The 24,476-nt window shown below is 39.9% G+C and overlaps 1 protein-coding gene across 3 annotated transcripts in view; it reads right to left on the reverse strand.

The window, feature by feature from the left end:
- Positions 1-24,476, reverse strand: part of ITGA8 (integrin subunit alpha 8) — a 212,455-nt gene that overhangs the window by 113,895 nt on the left and 74,084 nt on the right. For all 3 annotated transcript variants that reach the window (XM_507671.8, XM_054660790.2, XM_016962719.3), the window contains exons 12-13: positions 19,273-19,478; positions 16,507-16,698 (exon numbers count right to left, since the gene is read on the reverse strand). In XM_507671.8, the coding sequence (XP_507671.2) occupies positions 16,507-16,698; positions 19,273-19,478 (398 nt within the window). The remainder of the gene's footprint in view (positions 1-16,506; positions 16,699-19,272; positions 19,479-24,476) is intronic.

Genomic DNA, 24,476 nt, shown 5'->3' on the forward strand with positions numbered 1-24,476 from the left:
GCATCACAGGAACAATGCTTGCAAACAGGAAGGACAAAAGAGATGAAAGAGGCCTTTGTTGCTGTATTAGTTATTTTGAAAACCTCCCATCTGTCATCCCAGAAGAGGTTTGAGACAGAGATTCCCCAAGTCAACATCTGATGGCACAGGCCTGGGTCTGGGGTGCAGAACCTGGACCCTCAGCCTTGGAGGTTGTTTTTATGCCCCCTACTGTCAGAGGCATTTGAACCAGAGCAACTCCATCTTGAATAGGGGCTGGGTAAAATAAGGCTGAGATCCACTGGGCTGCATTCCCAGGTTAGTCATTCTGAGTCACAGGATGAGATGGGAGGTCAGCACAAGATACAGGTCACAAAGACCTTGCTGATAAAACAGGATGCAGTAAAGAAGTCGGTCAAAACCACCAAAACCGAGATGGTGACGGGAGTGACCTCTGGTCCTGCTCACTGCTCATTATATGCTAATTATAATGAAATGCATTAGCATACTAAAAGACACTCTAATCCAGCCCTATGACAGTTTGCAAATGCCATGACAACGTAAGAAAATTACCCTATATGGTCTACAAACGGGAGGAACCCTCAGTTCTCGGAATTACCCACTCCTTTCGCAGAAAACTCACGAATAATCCACCCCTTGTTTAGCATATAATCAAGAAGTTAACAGTAAGTATAAGCAGCTGGTGGCCCATATGCTGCCGCTCTGCTTATGGTAGCCATTCTTTATTCTCTTACTTTCTTAATAAACTTCCTTTCACTTTATGGATTCACCTCTAATTTTTTTTTTGTTGTTGTTGTTGTTGTTTTTTTTTTTTTTTTTTTTTTTGAGATGGAGTCTCGCTCTGTCTAGCAGGCTGGAATGCAGTGGCCGATCTCTGCTCACTGCAAGCTCCGCCTCCTGGGTTCACGCCATTCTCCTGCCTCAGCCTCCCGAGTAGCTGGGACTACAGGCGCCCGCCACCACGCCTGGCTAATTTTTTGTATTTTTAGTAGAGACGGGGTTTCACCTCCTCAGCCAGGATGGTCTTGATCTCCTGACCTCATGATCTGCTCGCCTTGGCCTCCCAAAGTGCTGGGATTACAGGTGTGAGCCACCGCGCCCGGCCAGATTCACCTCTACTTCTTGCATAAGATCCAAGAACCCTCTCTTGGGGTCTGGATCAGGACCCCTTTCCAGTAACACTACCTCCGTTTGGCCAGTGGTGTTTAAAAATAAGAACAATTGATGTGCTCAAGGTGATGGATATCCTTAATACCTTGACTTGCTCATGACACATTTGTTGTGTGTATCAAAATATCTCATGTACCCCATAACTACAAATATTATGTATAAAAAAATTTAAAAATTAAAAAGGAACAATTAACTGTACGAGTACTTTACAGCATGCAAATTGTCTCTACAACAATCCTGAGTGGTGGGCATTGGTCTGATCACCTTTCTTTTGTGGCTGGATAGGCTAAGGTTAAGGAGCTGCAAGTGCGGCCCAGGCTGCAGAGCTGGTAACAAAAGAGAATTTAGGTACCCCGACTCACGGCGCTCTTTCCATCACACTGCCTACTCGTACTCCTGGTCTCACAGCCAAGAGCAGCTGGCACCTGAAGGCCCAGTGAGAAAGGAAATTAAATCTTGGGACCCCAAACTCATTAAGCCAAAGGGAGAAGTCCAGCTAGGAACTGGGTCACACAAACCTGCCTCTCCGTTTTTGGTTCCTGAACGAGATGAAAAGTTACATGCCTCCCCCATATTTTGCCCACAAGGAAATTCCTAGTGAGCTGCAAGATCTTCACTCTAGGGGGTTTCTGTTAATATTTCACCACGGCAATGTAAATTGATAGCATATCTTTATAAGTGCAGTCACCCCCACTGCCAATTTCATCTATGTCACCCCCTCTGCCCCATTTCATCTATGTTATCTTATGTGAAAGGCAGGCTCCCTGCATTTTTCCTCTGCCCCACTTGTCTATGTCATCTTATGTAAAAAAAAAAAATGCAGATTCACTGAGCCAGACAAAGGCAGGCATGAATATTTTTCCCTACCCTCCTCTTAAATGAAAATTGTGTATTTCTCAATATTCTGCCCTTTCCCCTTTAAATTTGGAGCCCTTAAAATTGTCTTCAGAGGCTGGGCATGGTGGCTCATGCCTGGAATCCCAGCACTATGGGAGGCCAAGGCAGGTGGATCACCTGAGGTCAGGAGTTTGAGATCAACCTGGCCAACATGGCGAAACCCCATCTCTACTAAAAATATAAAAATTAGTTGGGTGTGCTGGCATGCACCTATAATCCCAGCTACTTGGGAGGCTGAGGAAGAGAGAATCTCTTGAACCCAGGAAGCAGAGGTTGCAGTGAGCCAAGATTGTGCCACTGCACCCCAGTCTTGGTGACAGAGCAAGACTTAAACAAACAACAATAAAAAACAAAACAAATAAACAAAAAAACATGTTTGGAGAAAGGCACAGACCTGTCTCCAGGAGTGCATCCTTAAGTTTGGCAAATAAACCTCTTAAAATAATTGAGACTTGTCATTTTTCTCGATTGACACTGGTGAAGGCAGAACTAGGGTCAAGGGTTAAACGCTAGCTGAGAATCAGTCTGCTACTTTGAGTAACAGGAGACAGATGCCAACATTTATTTTAAAGGGCATCATCATCATCTCTACTTATATTTCCATTCTCATTCTGCACAAACATAAAATAGTTGACTGGATTTTAAGTAGAGTTGAAACACAGTGGCAAGTTAAAGATATGAGCAACAATTTATATACAAGGTGTGCAGCTGGAAGGATGCTGGTTTATTTATTCATTTATTCATATTCATTCATTCAATTATTCACTTAACAAATATCGACAAGTTGCCTTTTGTGCCAGCCGCTGCCTTGGGCATTAGGATTTCGCAGTGAGTAACGCCAAATCCAGTCCCAGTCTCAACTAATACAGTGTCCAGTTTAGTGGAGCAGAAAGGACATTTATCAAAGAATTGCACACATGTGTAATTTCCATCTGAGATCATTGTTTTCAGGGGAAGGACAACAGTTCAGGGAAGGCTTCCTGAGGAAGTGACATTTGACTTGAGTGTCTAAGTGGGAAATGAACTCCTGGGAAAATGGCCAGGGCACAGAGAGACTCTGAGGCAGAAGGGATGCATCAGGTGAATGACCTGAAAATATGGCTTCCGATTTACATATTAGTAAATTCAAAGTGACATATTAAAAAACATGCAGAGGGAGGGAAGAAATAATGTGAGGTTCTAAACACAGGAGAAATTGACTCCAACTAATTCATACTCCATTCCTTATATCCTATTTTTTAAAAAAAGCCTGACTTTTTAATGATCACCATTCTAACTGGCAACAGATGGTATCTCAGTGTGGTATTGAATGGCATTTCTCTAATGATCTGTGATGCTGAGCTTTTTTTCATACGTTTGTTGGCTGCATAAATGTCTTCTTTTGAGAAGTGTCTGTTCATATCCTTCATGCACTTTTTGATGGGGTTGTTTGTTTTTTCCTTGTAAATTTATTTAAGTTCCTTATAGATTCTGGATATTATGCTGGAGAGGATGTGGAGAAATAGGAATGCTTTTACACTGTTGGTGGGAGTGTAAATTAGTTCAACCATTGTGGAAGACAGTGTGGCGATTCCTCAAGGATCTAGAACCAGAAATACCATTTGACCCAGCAATCCCTTTACTGGGTACATACCCAAAGGATTATAAATCATTCTACTATAAAGACACATGCACACGTATGTTATTGCAGCACTATTCACAGTAGCAAAGACTTGGAACCAACCCAAAAGCCTATCGATGATAGACTGGATAAAGAAAATGTGATGCATATACACCATGGAATACTATGCAGCCATAAAAAAGGATGAGTTCATGTCCTTTGCAGGGACATGGATGAAGCTGGAAGTCATCATTCCTAGCAAACTAACACAGGAACAGAAAACCAAACACCACATGTTCTCACTCAAAAGTGGGAGTTGAACAATGAGAACACATGGACACAGAGACAGGAACATCACATACCAGGTCCTGTTGAGGGGTGGGAGGCTAGGGAAGGGATAGCATTAGGAGAAATACTTAATGTAGATGACGGGTTGATGGGTGCAGCAAATCACCATGGCACGGGCATGCCTATGTAATAAACCTGCATGTTCTGCACATGTATCCCAGAACTTAAAGTATATTAAGAAAAAAAAAAAAGCCATGGCCAAGAGGACTCTATGGCACAATTGATAGCGCATTGGACTTCTAGCCCCGCCCCCCCCAAAAAAAGCCATGGCTAAGCAGCAAATTTCTAATAACTGTATCTTTATAAGCAAGATCAAGTATAAATAATATCCTATCATATACACTGGGTTTCAGAAAGAACCCAGTCTCTGATTGTTTGGAAGGAAGTTAGTTCAAACTCAAACTGACAAATGATTTGTGGCATAGAAAATCTAATAGCCATATAGTTAGATCTCTTGTATCTGGCGAGGGAAATTTGCTGTATTTACTACCTATGAGTGGGATATGATTTAAACCTGCTTTGGGACAGAATCTGGATTCTGAAGGCTATATTATTTGTGAAATAATAAGGATTTATTACTTGTGAAAGGCTTTATCTGAGAACCTGATTCAAGCATGGGGAGGGATGGAGTTCAGGTGTGTGAGGGAGTCCTGGCTTCACATTTAAGGTCATTGACATAGCTGTGTTGATAAGGTCCACTTTTTCAATAGGGTTGCCTCTTCAAAGGGGAGTCAGAAATAAGGCAGATGGAGGTACTCAGAGGTTTTCACAACACACTAAGCAAAACAGAAATATTTGTTTAAGAGAGATGACAGTTCCTACATTTTCATATCTTAATCTAAAGCTGGAAAAAAGTCAGATATTATGTTATCGGACTTGAAAATGACTATAGCTAATCTTTGTTTTGGTCTTTTCATAAATGCAGCTGTGAGTGTAGACAACAGTCATTCTCAACCTGGATCTGTGAATTTCTGAAAATAGTAATTCCCTCTTGGAAAGACATCCCACAAACAGGAGATTAGTGTATTTCAAGTGACTGGGCAGAAGCAGGTCGGTATTTCAGGTTCATTCAGTGATACAGATAGCAATTGTAGCACTCTTATCACGCCAAGGTCACTATAGCTTTAAATCAATCATGGTGAGGATATTTATACCACGGAAATTGGTAAGTGGTACAAATTTGGGCTTTTTTTTTTTTCTCCCTGAGGAGCTGGTTGTTAACCATTTTTTAACACACCTCTGAATATAAAGGCCTATTTCAAGGTTAACGATATATAGACAGTGGGATCTCTTGAGACGTGTGCACAGCAGCTCCCAGGCTGTCTTATGAAGGATGGGAGGCTGGACAGTCACTGCTGGTCCTCATTCTTTAGGCTTTTAATCTCCAGACACCTCCAGCTGCCCTGGCCTTGCTGCTACATCACGTGGTTCATCTCATTATCCTCCCCTGGGATACTTTAATGACTTTTGATTTCATGTTTCTTTTTCATTATTACTCATTCTGCTCATTGCTAAGGAATGAGGTCCTTAAAGCACCACTTTGGAATACAGAGCATATATCTTTTTCCATTACTTTCCTAATAACTAATTACTAAACATGCTATTCAAGGCTCTTTGTTACCTGTCCCCAGTCCACCTTTCATTTTTACCTCTCTCCATGTATGCTTCCATCATTTTGGACCAATTCACTTCCAAAATTGCCTCTTTGAAAAAACTAGGAAGCATTTCCTTTAACTTATATATAGAATTTCCTTTTTAGCGTGATCAAAAAAAATAAAGAAGGTATGGTTAAAAAATTCTGCAGTACATACTAACAAAGACAAACTAGGCAACATTTTCATTACATAAAACTGAAACGGTCAACATTAATTATTTTATGCCAAATTCCTTTTATTTTTATTTATTTTTTTGAGATGAATTCTTGCTCTGTCACCCAGGCTGGAGCGCAGCAGCGCACAATCTCAGCTCACTGCAACCTCCGCCTCTCAGGTTCAAGCAAGTTCCCAAGTAGCTGGGATGACAGGTGTGCACCTCCACACCTGGCTAATTTTTGTATTTTTAGTAGAGACAGGGTTTTACCATGTTGGCCAGAGGGGTCTTGAGCTCCTGATCTGAGGTGATCTGCCCACCTCAGCCTTCCAAAGTGCTGAGATTACAGGCACGAGCCACCATGCCCAGCCACCAAATTCCTTTTAAATTCTACCTATATTACATAGTCCTAGAAATCTGTGGATCCCTTTTTCCCCCCTCACTCATATATCACTAAGTCAAATCATTAATTCCCAATGTTGTATCCCTTGATAATACAAAGGCTTGTCAAAAGTAGGAAATTATCTGGGTCAGATGATGACCAAAAGACATTGAATACATATGGCCTTCAGCAGTTTTCTCATCTAGTCCTTCTGTTCCCTGATTCAATGCTCCCTGTTCTGCGAAGTCTTGCTTTTTATGACTGTGGCAAGAACACACTTGACACATGTAATCTCAGGGTCTTTGCTCATGCTGTGTTCCCCTTCTGAGATGCTTTCTCCCTACAACCACTCACAGTCATACCTATCTCAGGATCCTACTTATCTCCCTTAGGAAACTTTCTCTTATCACCTTAGCAAGAAACACTCTCTCTTTTTAACTGTTTCATTATTTTGTACCCTCTTAAAGCTCTTCTCATCTGCTGCTTATATTACAGTTCATTGTTGGATGTTTTATCTCCACAATTACATTGCTCCTTAAAGGCATGCGTTATGCCCATATAGTAACAATATGTCATTTATAACTAATATTTAGTGGCTGCTACTAGATGCTATTCACACCATTAACTGATTTATACATATTATCTAGCTGAACCTCCAAAACCCGACTTTAAAGGAAAAAGCTATTATTAGGTATTATTATACGTGTTTTACCACTGAGAAAACTGAGACTCCAGAAAGTTGATTAACTTGGTAAGGTTACACATCCAGCCAGTGTTAGAGCTAGAATTTGATTTAATTCGGGCCCGTGAGAGCAGGATCTTTGTTTAATTCAGTGCTGTATCCTCAACATCTAGCATAGTGCCAGGCACATGGAAGTCACTCAACACATACTTGCTGGGTATATGGATAACAATCTCTTGAATATCATATAATCAGCACATATTCTACCATCAGCATCATCAGTCACAGATTGGAAGAGAGTAAGGAAATATAACTAAATGCAACATGGGATCCCAGATTGAATCATGAGACTAGAAATAAGAACTGTAGAGGGACAAATGGTGAAATTCGATAGAATTTCGAATAGGTCCATTGATTCATTAATAGCTCATTGTACTATGTTTACATAAGATGTTTATCATGAGGGGGAGCTGGGGGAAGAGTTTATAAGGGTCTACTATTTTTTTGCAACTTTTCTGTGAGACCAAAAGTATTTCCAAGAAAACATTGAGAAAAAAGTCTTGTATAATTTCACTAAATATTTTTTCTTTTAAATTTTTTCTTTCTTTCTTTCTTTCTTTTTTTTGGAGATGGAGTTTTGCTCTGTCACCAGGCTGGACTGCAGTGGTGCAATCTCGGTTCACTGTAACCTCCGCTTCCCAGGTTCAAGAGATTCTCCTGCCTCAGTCTCCTGAGTAGCTGGGACTACAGGCACGCGCTACCATGCCCAGCTAATTTTTGTATTTTTAGTAGAGACAGGGTTTCACCATGTTGGCCAGGATGGTCTTGATCTCTTGACTTCATGATCTGCCCGCCTCAACCTCCAAAAGTGCTGGGATTATAGGCGTAAGCCACTGCGCCCGGCCTTCACTGAATCTTTTTAAAGATAGATCCTTAATAATCTACCCAATATTACAGAGCACTGTGTAAAGGCAGGAAATCTAGATCTGGGATGATAGTATCAGAGAAGTGTAGAATTAAAAAGACCCTGGGAGGAGTAATCCATGCACCTTTGTCACTTCTTGATGAGGAAGGCAAGACCCAGAGAGGTGGAATTACTAAAATCACACGTGGGAGAACTGGTTCTAGAACTCAGGCCTTTTCACTTTCCACTCATTTTCATTTCTACTTGACAACACTCCTCAATTGAAGTCCAAGAGCTCTCCCAGTTGAATTACTTCAATTTGATCTACATGCATGAGATATTTTTACCCAAAATTTAATATTCTAATTTCTAATGTGTTTATCATGAAACTATGAATATCTTAGTCAATAAGAACATAATGCTTGGCTTTTCACACAAAACTTGAGTAGCAGTTTGAGAAGTAAAAATAAACTTTGACTATAATGTTTGAACCTAGTTCAACTGAACTTCAAATTAACAATTTCAAGGAGCTTAAAGTTTAATTGAAATGCAGTATTCCCTTTGGATAAAGCCTCCTTCCATGCGCAGGTTCTGTGTTACTTGTTTGCTTATACAACACACACACACACACACACACACACACACACACACACACACACACAGAGCACTCATTGAAAAGATAATGGGTTATTTTATTTCATTGAGTGTAATTGTCTGAAATGGCTTCATGATATAATTATATAGTAGGGGCCCGGATGAGACAATGATAATCTTGGCCTTCTGCCCATGTTTTCCTCCAGTTTTTCTTGCCTGTAGGATTTCTGCCCTTCAACAAAATCTGTACCGCCCCTCCTCCACCTTCCAATGCCTGAGCTATGCGTTTAACAGATGGTGTTGTTATACAATCACGTTTAATGGGATTAGAGGAGATCACTGGATTTCAGGATTCCTGACTATCACGGCTGTTTCTCCTCTAAAATGCTTTCACTCAATTAATGTATGCAAGACACTCCTCTGGTCAATCCTACTTTCCCAATGAACCCCAACATACAGACCTGAACACATCTACATTTTGAATCCGAAAATGAATTTTGATGCTAGAAATGAAAATACTTACGACTCTATGTAGTGTGTGTGCCAGTGACAATATTTGTTGTAAAAAGCCTAAAAATGTATTGGGTGGTTGAGGTGGATGTTAGGAAAATTATTCCACACATTATTTCTGCAATCAAATCTGTATATTATATAACAAAATCCCCCAATCTGTCCATGAGACTATCCTTTTCTTGGGTACACTGCATTCAAATCTGAGTCATCTTTTACACCCACCTCTTCCTTACCTCTTGCCACCTCCTCTCCCTTCCATCACTGCTAGTTGTTATCAAGCCTTGTCTATTTTTCATTTATACTGTTGTGTTAGTTCCTTCCTCTCAATTTCCACTGTCATCACCATACTTCAGGCCAAATTTAGATGAATTTAAATATTTTTAAATGGCTAAGGGGCAGCGAGGGAGCAGCGTGTTCATTTTCTGGTAACCAGTAAGGCACAATAGTGAAAAATGAAAGAGGTCGGCCACGGTGGCTCACACCTGTAATCCCAGCACTTTGGAAGGTCAAGGCAGGTGGATCACTTGAGGTCAGCAGTTCGAGATCAGCCTGGCCAATATGGTGAAACCCCATCTCTATGAAAAATACAAAAATTAGCTGGGCGTGGTAGCACACGCCCATAATCCCAGCTACTTGGGAGTCTGAGGCAGGAGAATCCCTTGAACCTGGGAGGCGGAGTTTGCAGTGATCCGAGATTGTGACACTGCACTCCAGCCTGGGCGATAGAGTGAGACTCTGTCTCTAAATCAGATTTTAAACAGAGGCTGTCCCTCTCCACCATCCTAGAATGCAGTTTTTCAAAATCTTATGTGGCTCCACATGACTGTCAGATGAAGTAGCTCATATTCTGTTCATGATCAGCAAATTGGTTTCCTTTTCTGTTCTGAGCCATTTGACAGCATTTTGTAAAAATCCTCTCCCACCCTAGAAAGTTCAGGCACACAAAACCCAGTGAAGTAGGTTTTATCAGCCCCATCATACCAGATAAAGAAATAAAAGCTGAAAGTAAATCACTGTTCAATTGTTACACTAATCAGTATTCAATGGGAATCTGAACTCAGGTAATCTGATTTTCCTTCCCCTGTTCTCACAGACTCTTTAACTTTTTTTTTTTTTTTTTGAGACAGGGTCTCACTCCTGTTGCCCAGGCTGGAATGCAGTGGTGAGATCTTAGCTCACTATAGCCTAGACTTCCCAGGCTCAGATGATTCTCCCACCTCAGCCTCCCAAGCAGCTGGGACTGCAGGCATACTCCAGCATGCCTGGCCAATTTTTTGTATTTTTAGTAGAGAAAGAGGTTTGACACATTTCCTAGGCTGGTTTCAAACTCCTGCCCTGGCCTGCCAAAGTATTGGGATTACAGGCATGAGCTACCATGCCCATCGGCTAACTTTAAAATAGTTTTTTTTTTTAATTGGTTTGATGTTTTCCAAAAAGAAGTGAGGTGTCATCCAATCCTACTCTATAAACTGTGTACATACATATATAGTACATATAAAAAATACATACATGGATGTTTGAGTATATGTATCTGTGAATGAGAGAGATCCCACAATAATATTCTACAATATGCACTGTATTTACCTTCTATGCAGTGGCTGGCATGCTTTGGGCTCTTAATTATTAGCACTAATAATTAGTATAATTGCAAAAACATTACCAACATAACAGACTCTATGCCTGCACTTTGCTAACATTCCTTCCTTCAAAGACAAGAAAACTAGTCCTGATTATATACAGAACATCTGTAGCATGCAGAACAGATCGTTTGACAACGAATAAATATAAACCAAACCACCTTTTATATGTCTGTGTTTTCGGTTATTTGAGGTGCCGTGTTAATTTATTTTGAGTCAGTTTGGAAGATGAAACGCTATAATGCACAAAAAGTACACATAAAACATCACAATCAGCCCTCCTCTTTCTGTGAAAGGCAGCCAGGTTGTGTTAAGAATACGTAAGAGTGTTTGCTACTATCTATGATTGGGGCAATGTGTATGCCCTGCCATTATTAAAGGTAGATTTCTTAATAGGCTGCACAGAAAAGGGTTTACATCAGACAGTGAAAACCAGGGGAAGCCAACACTGCCCACACTTTTAGACAGAGCTGCTAAGCATTTTGTCACCTGAAATGAGGAGAAAGTGTTTATCTCAAGAATGGGAAAACCAACCCTATCATAACCCCATCAGAAAGCATTGCTGTTGATAAGTGTGGCTTCTCAGGGGTGTTCCATTCCCTAATCATGCCAAGTAGTTTGACTTGTTTCCACTTAGCATTTTAAATGTTTGTTTTTGCATTTGTTTTCTCATAAATTCTGCAGGTAACCAGGTAAAGTGACAAATTTTGGAATTTTGTTTCTGATCTACTTAGAATGGAGAATTTGAAACAGGGCAGCTGAACGCTTGTATGTCTGTGAGTAAATTTTAAAAGGATCCTGGGCACAGTGGCTCATGTCTGTAATCCCAACTTCTTGGGAGCCTGAGGCGGGAGGATCGCTTGAGGCCAGGAGTTTGAAACCAGCCAGGGCAACATAGTGAGACCCTGTCTTTACAAAAAAAAATCAAAAAATTAGCCAGGTATGGTGGCATGCTCCTGTGGTCCCAGCCACTTAGGAGGCTGAGGTAAGAGGATCGCTAGAGCCCAGGAGTTTGAGGCTGCAGTGAGCTATGATTTGTGCCACTGCACTCCAGCCTGGGTGACAGCACAAGTTCCTATCTCTTAAAAAAAAAAATGTTGCCCCTGCCCCTTCCTGAGTGGGGTGTGCCCAAGCATAACCATGGCAGGAACCACACAGAGGCAATGTTGGAGAGAAGAGCGGCTGGTGGGTTTGACACCCTTGTAAAGAATAAATGAAATGCTAGGGCTTAGCAAACCGGTTCTTGGCAAAAGAGAAAAGGCACATCTGACTCCTGTAGACCTGGAAGTGAGCCGCCAAGATTTTAGGGTGGTTTTGCTCAAAGTGGGGTGCTGCGTAAAGGCACAGATCCCTCAGCCCCATCTCAGAGTCAGTCATCACAGTATCTGAAGGGGTGCTGTGCATTCAGCTTTATTAACAAGCCCTACAGATAACATGCATGCACACTGAGTCTCAGAGCCTCAGTGGAAAAGCTCAGCACTCTACAACTCATTGCATGGTGTGCTGTGAAGGCCAGCAGTAAGGGCCGCACCTTAAGTGAGGAGTCTCGCCCCACCTGCTTGATCTCTGCATCAGGATCTGCAATTGATAAACACACCCAGGTGATCTGTTTGCACAGTCAGCAGGGAAACACTGCTCTAGAGGACTCATTCCCAAAGTACTGCACACCAGAATCACCAGGGTCACTTAAACATGTCACTATAGTCTGTGCTCCAGCCCGGAGTGGCTAATTTAATCGGTTTGGAGGGTGGCCTGAGCATTCGGATTTTTTTAAAGCTTTCCACGTGATTTTAATATGCAGCCAAGGTTGCGAACCCCTGTTTATAAAGGATGATGAGATAGATTTCAGATGGAGGAAGTCAATTTGTTGAATAGATTGTGAAGCTCAGAAGGCACAGTAATCTGTGTTGTAGCAAACCCTTATCAACTCCAGGGGGGATGGCGGCATGTTCAAGAGTCTGAAAAACAGAGCCAGCCAATGAGACATGAGGTTTCACTGAGGGCCCACGTACAGGGCAGAGAGTCCGGGGGTAGAGGGCTGGGCAAGAGAACTGCAACCGCTTGCAAAAGGCATGCAGTTTATAAAGCATCTTCACTTAGTACTCTCCCGCTGACAACCTCCACCTGGCAACCTTCATTTAGTCCAAAAACAAAGGGCCTCAATCCCCTCTAGGGCCCGTGTTCCACGGGACCGACCTGGGTGTCAGGTCTTCCTCATAGACAAGGAATGGATCTCTGGGCTGGCCACTCCCAGATTCCATAGCTCAGATTTCCCAGCCACATTGGGGTGTGTGTGCCACCCAGGGTCATTTTGGGGTATGCTGATATTATCGCTCTCAGGTGTATTTACTTCATAATTTGTAAGGCAAAGTGCTTTTGATTTGAAAAAGCAGGACCCCAGAGTGAAAGAAATTGTTTATTTTTTTAAGTTCCAAAAGCACTGGTTTGGAAAAATCACAAAACAAGTCACGGAGGCCTAGAACATAGCATTTATCGACTGAACTATAGGGTTTAGAAAGCATGCCATCCAACTACCTTTAGGGAAAAGAGGGCTTTTGTTACTTCCCAGGCAAAACATCACAAGACTGCAGCTCAATCAGGGGCTGGAGCAATGAGATGGCTGGGTGGAAATTGGCAACAGCTAAGGAAAATCTAGGTAGATAAGCCTGAGGGCAATCACAGAAACCTGAATACCCAACCTGTGCGTGTCTGAGTCCTAACAGTGGCTCAGAAGCATTTGCTAAAAGGGGACTGAAAGAGGCTAACAGAGGACGAAGAGGGCCCAGGACACAGGGAAATTTTGAGCAGAGGTCACTACACAGACAATGGAACAAGCCACAGAAGCTTGAGCAATGCCCCAAAGACCACAAGGGACTGATCAACCCTTTAGTCTGAAGCCAATAATAGCAGATGATGGATGTGAGCCAGATATCTCTTCCCAATCGCTGGACAACAGGTAAACCCCTTTCTATTTCATTCCTTGGGAGGGTGGCTACACAGGGTGGAGAAAAAGTCTTTTTTTTGAGATGGAGTCTCGCCCTGTTGCCCAGGCTGGAGTGCAGTGGCGCGATATCAGCTCACTGCAACCTCCGCCTCCTAGGTTCAAGCAGTTCTCCTGCCTCAGCTGCCTGCGTAGCTGGGACTACAGGTGCATGCCACCACGGCTAGCTAAGGGGTCTTGAATCTGAATAAATACTTACCTAAATAAGACTAAATCTAAATGTAGAAGTGATTGCAAGATCATCATTTTCTACCATGGTGGAAATGGAGGCTTTGAAAGCTAAATGGAATTCATTTCTAGAAAGATGAAGAAAGTTACATGTCTGATTCCTGAATTTTGCCTGCAGCTTTCAATCAACTGTAATAAGAGAATCTAGTCGCCTGCCTCTAAGGCAGTTTCTTCTCTGTAGGTCCTGGAATCTTGCTATGAAGTTAAAAAAGCTTCTTTGAATGGCATTCTTTTTGCTAGAGGATGAGGATCAGGGAAAAATGTTATAGAATCATGAATCACAAGATATCCATATTCCTATTTGAGAGACAGAATTGGGGCCAGAACCCAGGTCTACTAAGATGCATGGATGAACTCTGAAAGCCTCAAGACTCTTCAACCAAGCAGCATTGACAGGCCTGCCTTAGTAAAGAACATTTACTTCAGAGACAAGACGCACTGCACTGACATGTCTGATTATTATAATTTGCATCAGACTCAGCAAAGTTGTTGACTAGCACATGGCCTCAAGTGAATATTTCTGATTAAGGGAAGAAGAAGACATAATTAAGAGGTAATCGGCTGGGTGTGGTGGCTCACACCTGTAATCCCAGCACTTTGGGAGGCTGAGGTGGGCAGATCATGAGGTCAAGAGATTGAGACCATCTTGGCCAACATGGTAAAACCCCATCTCTACTAAAACTACAAAAATGAGCTGAGCGTGGTGGCACACACCTGTAGTCCCAGCTACTTGGGAGGCTGAGGCAGGAGGACTGCTTGAACCCAGGAGGTGGAGGTTGCAGTGGGCCGAGATCGTGCCACTGCACTTCAGCCTGAGGGCAGAGTAAGACTCCGTCTCAGAAAAAAAAAAGGAAAAGAAAAAAAGAGATAATCAATTACTAACATTGCACAGACTTTAGCTTCCTTTTCCCTTCCTGCTGCTTTTAAATTTTTTCTCCCTGAAGGGAGTATTCCTGGGGAGAAAAGTTGACTCATGCCTCTGTCCTTCCTGCCTCTCATTTGGGACGTATTTAGCCTTGGAAGGAAGTCGAAGGACTGGCTGTGTGATGGATACATCCTCTATTTCCTTTGCCTCATCGAAGGCACAGCCTTTCTGTCAACTTTCCTGGTACTAAGGGTGGGAAGGAGACCTATGACTACCATAATAAATAGCAGTAACTTTCTAATTGTTTACCTAAAATGCAACCCAGGAGTTGAATTTCATTAATCACCCTGACATTTTTGGGGTAGAAATTACATAAGGGACCTAGATTTTTGTATTATTTTAAATTTGGATATGTTATGTATACAAACCTCTCCCCAGTAATAACAACTAACCACCATTGATTAGCATAATGTAACCTAAGAAAATAAATTTAACTAGATGTTCTTGAAATTGCCATAGGTAGGAAGCATTAGTATACGATATAATACCAAATCCACTTTGAGCCCACTATGACGTCTCCCTTAGTGTCATAAAAGGTTTATGGCAAATTCATAAGAATATGTTGCGGTATCCTTTTTGTCTAACCCCGGAGGAGAGAAGAAAGCCAAAGGCCTGAAATTAATGATGTATATTTAGGCAGTCAGCTTACTGGATGCTGCCCCAAACCAAAAAATAGCTCTACATGTGGAAAATTCCCAATCAGGGGAGGGGCTAGTGGAAAGAGACAAGGTTTTTATAAATAGTTGAAGTTGTCATTTAACTATTAATGACTTCTAAGTATTTATTGAAACCATCTTAAACATAAAAGTGAAAATCAAACCCTAAAACCAAGAAGTCTGATGTTCTCTGCTAAAAAACCTGGACAGTGAAATAATCTTTTAAGACAAATCAATGTCTTCATATAGCATGCACAAAACATAAATTACCTGTGCCTCATGGCTTTCCATGTGCCTTCAATGTGAATTAGGTAAATCAAGAATTGTTATGGTTCCTATCATGAACCAGTTCTTTTTTTCTCCACTTTAAAATGTTCAGTCTATCTTTGGAAAACTACAAAATATGGCTGGAAGAGATACATATATTTTTTGAGACAGTCTCACTCTGTCGCCCAGGTTAGAGCTCAGTGGCTCGATCTTGGCTCAGTGCAGCCTCCGCCTCCCGGGTTCAAGTGATTCTTGTGCCTCAGCCTCTAGAGTAACTGGGACTATGGGCATGCATCACCATGCCCAGCTAATTTTTGTATTATTAGTAGAGATGGGGTTTTACCATATTGACCAGGCTGGTCTCGAACTCCTGACCTCAACTGATCCACCCACCTCGGCCTCCTAAATACTGATGAGATTACAGGCATGAGCCACCATGACGGGCCAAGCTGGAAAATATTTATGCTTTAAAAACATGAGCTTCATGACAGAAATGTTGAGGTTCATGCTATAATAGGAGTTATGAGCTCAAAAGGGTTAAAATAATTTGCTCCAGAAAGGATGCAAGCTGTCTATGTCAGTGCAAGCCACGGTATTGAGGAGTTTCAAATGAAAACTTGGGTTGTGAAGTGGACAAGTTTTATGTACAATGCAGATTGTTAAGCCATTTTGCCTTTCTATCATTGTCTCTTGACAGGAGAAGGAAGCGTGTGTTTGTCTTTCTTCAAATTCTCATGAAAGTCGCTCTGGAATCGTACATTTAAAAAGCCTGTGGCATGCTTAAGCTTCAGCCTCGTCTGTAGAAGAAAACTGCCTTTGCATGATGCATTTTCCAGAAAATGGACTCTTTTCAGGACGTAGACTCTCACGTGGGAAAAGAAAGACAACCTTACCTGGGTAATCATTCTTGTCTATGTCTGAATCTCCTCTTAAAGTAAAGCCAAATCCGGAAGGGACAGCATGTGAGGCCCACACTCCCTGCAGAACTTGGGAAGGCTTGGTGTTTAAGCCATCTTTGTTCCCATTATAAATGAGCACTTTGCCTCTTTGATCCTTGCCTGCAAAAGGCACTCCGATGGCAATGTCTAAAAACAGACATAGAACATGTTTTATGTGTATATGTATTTCATTCTTCATTTGTTCATTTTAGAGACAGGACCTTACTCTGTCACCCAAGCTGGAGTGCAGTGGTGGGATCATGGCTCACTGCAGCCCCAAACTCCTGGACTCAAGTGATCCTCCTGCCTCAACTTCTCTAGGAGCTGGGACTACAGGTGCACACCACCATGTCAGGCTAATATATATATATATAATTTTTTTTTTTTTTTTTTTTTTGAGCAATGGGTCCTTGCTTTGTTGCCCAGGATGGTCTGGAATTCCTGGCCTCGAGTGATCACCCCACCTCAGCCTCCCACAGTGTTGGGATTAAAGGCATGAGCCACTGTGCTTGGCCATAGAGACGTTTCTTTTTTAAGTACAGAGGAATGGTTCAGAAATAGTTTAGTATACTCAAAAAGCAGTATGAAAACTCTAAAGGGCTTATAATGTTTTCCATGAAAATTCTGTAGTACTGCTGCAATGACAAATTATTTGTTGCCTTTTATCCATCCAACAAATATTTATTAAGAGCCTCCAGGGCCTGGCGCAGTGGCTCACACCTGTAATCCCAGCACTTTGGGAGGCCGAGGTGGGTGGATCATGAGGTCAGGAGATGGAGACCATCCTGGCTAACACAGTAAAACCCCGTCTCTACTAAAAATACAAAAAATTAGCCTGGCGTAGTGGCGAGCGCCTGTAATCCCAGCTACTCGGGAGGCTGAGGCAGAGAATTGCTTGAACCTGGGAGGTGGAGGTTGCAGTGAGCAGTGAGTTGAGATCGCACCACTGCACTCTAGCCTGGGTGACAGACTCTGTCTCAAAAAAAGAAAAAAAAAAGATCTAAAAACTCAGATTTTTGTAGAAAATAAAGATATTGTCCTGTGTCAGGCGAAAAGGAACACTTTCGACACTTGCTTAACTTTCTCTAAGTCAGTGCCTTGACTCCCATCCCCTTGTTTACTCTCAGTGAATTTCACATTATTTTACCTACTTTGTATACTCAAGGACACCAAAGCTCAGAGGAGCTAGGACCTCCCTTTATGTCATTTAGAATGCTTCTTTTATCTTTTAAAAATACTATTAAAGGTTTGAGAGAAAAGACAAATAGAAGAAAATATGATTTTAAAAGACAGCTCCATAGATAATTTAGCACTATTTATTTTACTTGAGTGATCAGGAATAGAGCAGCTTTACAGAGTAGCAAGTCACTTAAAGGTAAGCTTGACTTTTAAAAAATTTCCCTGGAACCATAAGCTTTTTACATGTACTTTGTTTTATGATACTTTAAAATTTACTAACCATATGTTGCTGAGAACTTTTTTCAAAGAATGTGTAAGAGAACAGAAACATTTGCCAAATATACTAATGAATACTAATCTGATGTGAATACTTCCAAGGCTACTTTGTTAAAGCAAGTTCCTGTTACTTCCTTGAGTTCAATCAAGAAATTCACTATACTCGGTTCTTAACTAAAGAACCTGAAGTGCATTTAAGAAAATGCATACATTTTCAGGTCCTGAAAATGTATGCAAACTTTTGTGTGAAGGTATGTGTTTTTCTGAGGAGAGGGTACTTGGAGGGGTTTCATAAATTCTAACCTAAAGAACTACAAGCCTAAACTACGAGTTTAACACTACTTTGTTGCAAATATTGAAACTAAGGTGAAGCTTACCTGCCAATTAAAATCCTGCATAACCTATACATAACCCATGTAGGCTGATCAGAAGTCAGGATACTTGCTAATATATCAACATGTATTTATTTGTCTTGACATATAGAAGGTTTCCTAGTTATCTTTAAGTCACCAAATCCAAACATCAATTTTAAAAATAATTGCTGCCTCTACTGAGAGCTATTACAGGATAGCCAACATCAAATGTGAGAAAATTGCTTGGACGTCAGAGCAATGACGATTTTTGTATTAACTTTGGCTTTAAAGTTTTAATTCTTAAAACTGAATAAGAAATATTTCTGCAAGTAAACAGCACTTATAAGTAGAGAAGTTTAAAGTTGAACATTTGAGATGTTATTTTGAAGTTTGCAGAAACCTAAATGTACTTATTTTTATTGTAACCTGGAGTGCCTGTGGCCTTCCAATGTCTCTTAAAATTCATTTAGAGGTTTTCAAAATGTAGTAACACCCTCAAACCATTACCTGGAGCTCTGAAGACTGAGCTCTGAGGTAGTATGGTTTTGACATTGCTTAATGAGGTTTTTCTGATGTTTCTGATAACCGAATGTGTTTTCTACAAGGAGATCAATTATACTAAATTTAGGATTGAAACAAATTATGTTACAGATTTTTCTCTGTGTTGCATTGTAATCTTGTGAGATTTGAAATAAAAATTTTCAGAAAGGTGAGAAGGGAAATTTCCATGTAATATTTATATTAGTCAAAATGTATAAATGTAAAGCTGCCTTGAGATTTGTGATAGTTTATTAAAAATCAGTAATAATAACTGCACCCACACACACCATACTGAATACTTTAAAACAGGCATGGTCTCCTTTATGCAGTGGTGACGACACATAAATGACTTCCACGCTTTGGTTTAAATTACCATTGTATCCATCTTGGTTCAGGTCTCCTAAGTGTGCCATAGCACTACCGAATCTCCCAAACGTCTCGGTGCCAGTGAGGATCTGGGGGTCTCTGAAGAGGAGAGAGCTCACTTGCAAATACAGGTAGATTTGCCCTACTTCTCTGGGGTTGCTCTCAAATTCACGTTCCATGAAGAGAGGTGCCCCAACCAGGACATCATCCAGTCTGTAAGGAACAAAGAAAGCAGCTCAGCACGCTAGCAGAGAGTAGAGTCACTTTGGGTTATTTGTAATCAACTAGACTAGTAAATTTCCACTGGTATTTTTCCTTTTCTGAGGGTTATTTTACAATCATCAGATTGCTTTCGCTGCTTTGTTATGTCTATGGAATCGAATGCTGTAAGAAAATAAGAGTTGTTAAATTATCACACTGAACATTTTAGCTATGTTAAAAATGCTACTTTAAGGAAACCACAGATATTTCACCATTTTCAGCTTTTTAGTGCATTTCCAGAAACTGTACTTGCACAAAGAAAACATATCAAGAAAGAACAAAATAGCTTTTTGTAAAAATAGATTAGAGTTTGTCTGCAATTAATGTGACTATACATTTAAATTATTCAGTTTTTAATGCAGTAATGTTTAAAATCAATTTTGTCCTTCCCTTTCCTTTTGTTAGCTCAATTTAAATAAAACAGAGATTAGAGAGGTATATCAAGCTGGCTAGAAAGGTAGCAAACAACTTTTCAGCCCAAATAAAAATTTGAATTCTTTGGATACATAGATTATAGCAAAAAACTAATATGTAATTTTTAAGGTTAAAACATTTTCAAGAGATATTCAAGCAAATTATTTAGAGATAAAGATATAACCACCTGGAGAAAAAATAAAAAAGTGGTTACAGGTATTTCCTTCACAGAGCCAGATGGGCAGGAAGAGGACTAGAACGGGAAACTTCACTATAAGCCTTCTAAGTGATTTGATTTTTTAAAAAGGTATAATGTATCATTTCTATTTAAAAATTTTACAAGTCACACCAACCAAAAATATATAATTTGATCTAAATTAATGGCCTCTACTAAAGTTTGTCTGCAGATACAGTGTCTTGGCAGACGCAATAATCTCAAGAGTGACCTGGGCCGGAACATATATTTGCATTTGACTTTTATGTCTATGTAGATTAGGTAATATGCTGAAGTTTGCCAAGCAAGCCGATTAAAATATTATTAAAATAATTGAGTTATAATATTCATGTATATGAATGATATATAATAATGTATATTAATACATTAATGTATGAAATATATAAAATATAAATTGAGTATATTATATAAATATAAAGGTCAAGAAACAATACTATATTAATATACAATATATTAATATACAAAAATTAAGATATCAATAACATTAATAACATAAAATCAATAATATGTATAAAAATATATCTTACTAACAGATTCCATATCAAGTGGCTCAGACATATCTTTGACATAGTTTATATCAAAAGTCAGGGATGAGGTGGGAACAGTTACTGAGAACAAGAAACTTTCTTCAAGATCTGAGCAGTCTACAAGACACTCCAGCATCACTTTAACCTACCCTCTCTCCAATTTCTGGCCTGCCTTGTGGTGTTTATCTATTGTCTTCAGTCTGAATCAAAAGATATCCTGTGTACTTGCTATGTTTAAGGTACTTTGATAAGTGGCTTTAATGCAGTGATGACTATTAGGTCAGCCAATTCATTCCCTAATAACTTACAAATGAGGTTAAATGACTACTCATATTACTATAAACATGGCAGATTGGGAAAAATAATATGAGACAATGAAATTAACGCTGGGTATCCTGGATCAGGGAGAGGCTGGGTGCTTGGAGGGAACTAAGGAAGGTTCCATGGAGGAGATGGCATTAGACCTGGGTGGGATCCTGAGGTGGGCTCTCCAGGTGTAGGTGTTGTGAGCCAAACCAAGTGTCCCTGAGTAGAGTGAGGGTAGAGTGAGTGTCTAGACAGGCTTGGTGCTAGGGGCATTCCAACTAATTTATTGTAAAAGCAAAATGTACAAAGAATTCTTAAAAATTAACCCCATGAGGAAAAAATATGTAACAATAACATAAATCATTATTATATATTATATACTATATATTGTTACAATCAATATTACATGTATATGATATACAATAAGAAAATAAGCCAATTAAAAATTGGGCAAGGCCAGGCACAGTGGCTCATGCCTGTGATCCCAGCACTTTGGGAGGCCGAGGTGGTCAGATCATGAGGTCAGGAGTTCGAGACCAGCCTGGCCAATGTGGTGAAACTCCTGTCTCTACTAAAAATACAAAAATTAGCTGGGCATGGTGGTGGGTGACTGTACTCAGCGACTCTGGCGGCTGAGGCAGGAGAATCGCTTGAACCCAGGAGGCAGAGGTTGCAGTGGGCCGAGATCGCACCACTAGATGGCAGAGTGAGACTCCGTCTCAAAAAAAAAAAAAAAAAAAAAAAATTGGGCAAAGATTTGAATGGACACCTCATCAAAAAAGATAGATGGCAAGCAAGCTTATCAGAAGACACTCAATATAATATGTCATTAGGAATTGCAAATTAAAACTACAATGAGGTACCACTACACATCTCTTAGAATGGCTAAAATCCAAAATGCTGATGGCACCAAACATTGGCAAGGATGTAGAACAACTCTAATTAATTGCTAATGGGAATATAAAATGATACAACCATTCTGGAAGACAGTCTAGCAGTTTCTTACAATGCTAAACATAGGCTTGCCACACAATCACAAAATTACACTCCTTGGCAATTACTCAAATGCGTTTAAAACAGATATACATACAAAAATATGCACAAAAATGTGCATAGAATAATTGCCCAAACTTGGAAGCAACCAAGATACTCTTCAATAGGTGACTGGATAAGCAAATCATGGTACATCATACAATAATATTCAGCAATGAAAAGAAATGGGCTATCAAGCCATCAAAAGACATGGAGGAACCTCAAATATACATTGCTCAGTTAAAGAAGCCAATCTGAAAAGGCTACCTGCTGTATGATTCCAATTGCATGACACTCTGGAAAAGACACAACTATGAAGGCAGCAAAAAAAATCACACAGCTGGGTTCATATTTTGGGCAACCTAACAGTGTGCATAAGTTACTATGCTTTTAATGTGTCCCTCAAATTTCATGTATTAGACACCTAATCTTCAGATGCATGTATTAATGGCATTTGGAGGTAAAACTTTTAGTAGGTAATTAGGATTAGATAAGGCCATCAAGGTGGAGCCCCAAAATGGGACTTGTGGATTTATAAGAAGAGGAATGGAATACAGAGCTGGAATGTTCTTGCCCCCCTCAACATGTGGTGCCTGGCACGACCTCAGGACTTTGCAGAGGGTCCCCACCAGCAAGAAGGCCCTCATCAGATGCGGCCCCTTGACCTTGGACTTCAAGCCTCCAGAAGTATAAGAAATACATTTCTTTACAAATCATCCAGTCTCAGGTATTCAATTACAGCAACAAAAAACAGGCTAAGCCATGTATTGCTTTAACATAGAAACTTTTCTGTTTCTTTTTTTTCCCCAGTAGTACACTTTGCATGCTAATGCTCATGACTAATATTCAGAATTTAGTTATTTATTAAAAGAATAGAGATTAGTGGACCATATAGTAAATATCAAATCAACCTAATTGTTTGATAGGCAAGAGCTAACATCACTTCAATTACATTACAGAAATTAATTTACAACCTCTTTATGGTTTTATTTTTTAGAGTTTTCTACTAATTGAATCATAATGATATATCCTGTATGAATGAACATACTTGGGCTAAATCTAGCATAAAAATATAGCTCCCTAAGCTGTTTCCTTTCAGTTGGATTTTTCTATAGATTATTCTCAAGTTAACCACTAAGAATCTGTTTAAATTTGGCTCCTTTTGGTCCTGCAGAGGTTAGAAACAATAGTAGTGCAGAAAGTATCCAATGGATTAAATTATAATTCAGTGAATTTCTGAAGTAGTATAACTACTGTAACACTCAAAAGCCATAAGAAAAAAAAAACATATTTGCTTGTTTAGGCACGAGATGAAAAATACCATCTCCATTTGTTGTTAACAGGTTTGTTCAGAAATTCCTAACAAAGCTTACATTGACGAAGTTTGTAGTACTGGAAGTCTTAAGATAACGAAACTGAAGATAATTTCCCCAGCTTGTTTATATTTTCAAAACTGTCACAGGCTTGACAGTATTAACCATCAACCAGCATGCACACAACTGTTAAGTCTAAATGTTTGCAGTCCACTCAATCATACTTGGAGATTTTTCTTAACAGAAAAATATCAGGGAAAATTTCCACCAGTTAACTTATCTGATCACTTATTGACACTTTTTTTTTTTTTTTTTTTTTGTGATGTTGAGATTTTGGAGCTCTTTTAGGGACCTTGTTTTTGTTGCCTAGTTTTCAAAGAATATATGTTTTCCAACAATGTCCACTAGATAGCCTTGTGCACAGATGTATTTAACTATCTCCAGCTTGGGGAAAGGAGAGTCTGGTTCAAGCCCATAAATGTGTGTGTGCAGGGAAGTCCTCACTTCTGAACCATGAGCAATGACCTAGCCAAGTGATTTTTTAAACCCTATGAAATATATTATATATATCATCATTGTTGTAATTTCAGACTTCACTTGAGTTGTCTATCTGGCATCTTTCTTTGGCCAATCTCAATTACTTCCAGAGCATAGTTATATATAATAGGACCTTGAATTTACATAGCATCTAAGTAATTAAAAACAGCAAGTGATATACTGAGAATCTGTGGGCACTTTACCTTTATGAACGGCATTAGTAAATTAATGGAAATATCCTTCAACGCAGTCTAAAGAATTCAGAAAATACTACGTAATAAAAAAATAGTATGCATAGTAATTTTTAAGAACTTCAAGAAAGAAGAAATTATTACTTTATAACAGTTCTGTGTTTGTTACTACCATGTTGTTTTGATCAACAGGAAGCCAGTGAGGTCCTTTTCTTACGATTTTTTTTTTCCTTAACATGGCAAAAAAAAAAAAAGTACTATAAACATTCTCACAAAACTTTGCTATAGACTAGAATGCGCATGTTTCCAGGAAGGACGGTGCCCTGCAGGGCATAAGGCGAAGCTTGGGCAAAGTCCTGAGGATTCAAAACAGGAGTGGCCTGTGGAAGAGAACA

Source organism: Pan troglodytes, chromosome 8, assembly GCF_028858775.2.
Source record: "Pan troglodytes isolate AG18354 chromosome 8, NHGRI_mPanTro3-v2.0_pri, whole genome shotgun sequence".
NCBI lineage: Eukaryota > Metazoa > Chordata > Mammalia > Primates > Hominidae > Pan > Pan troglodytes.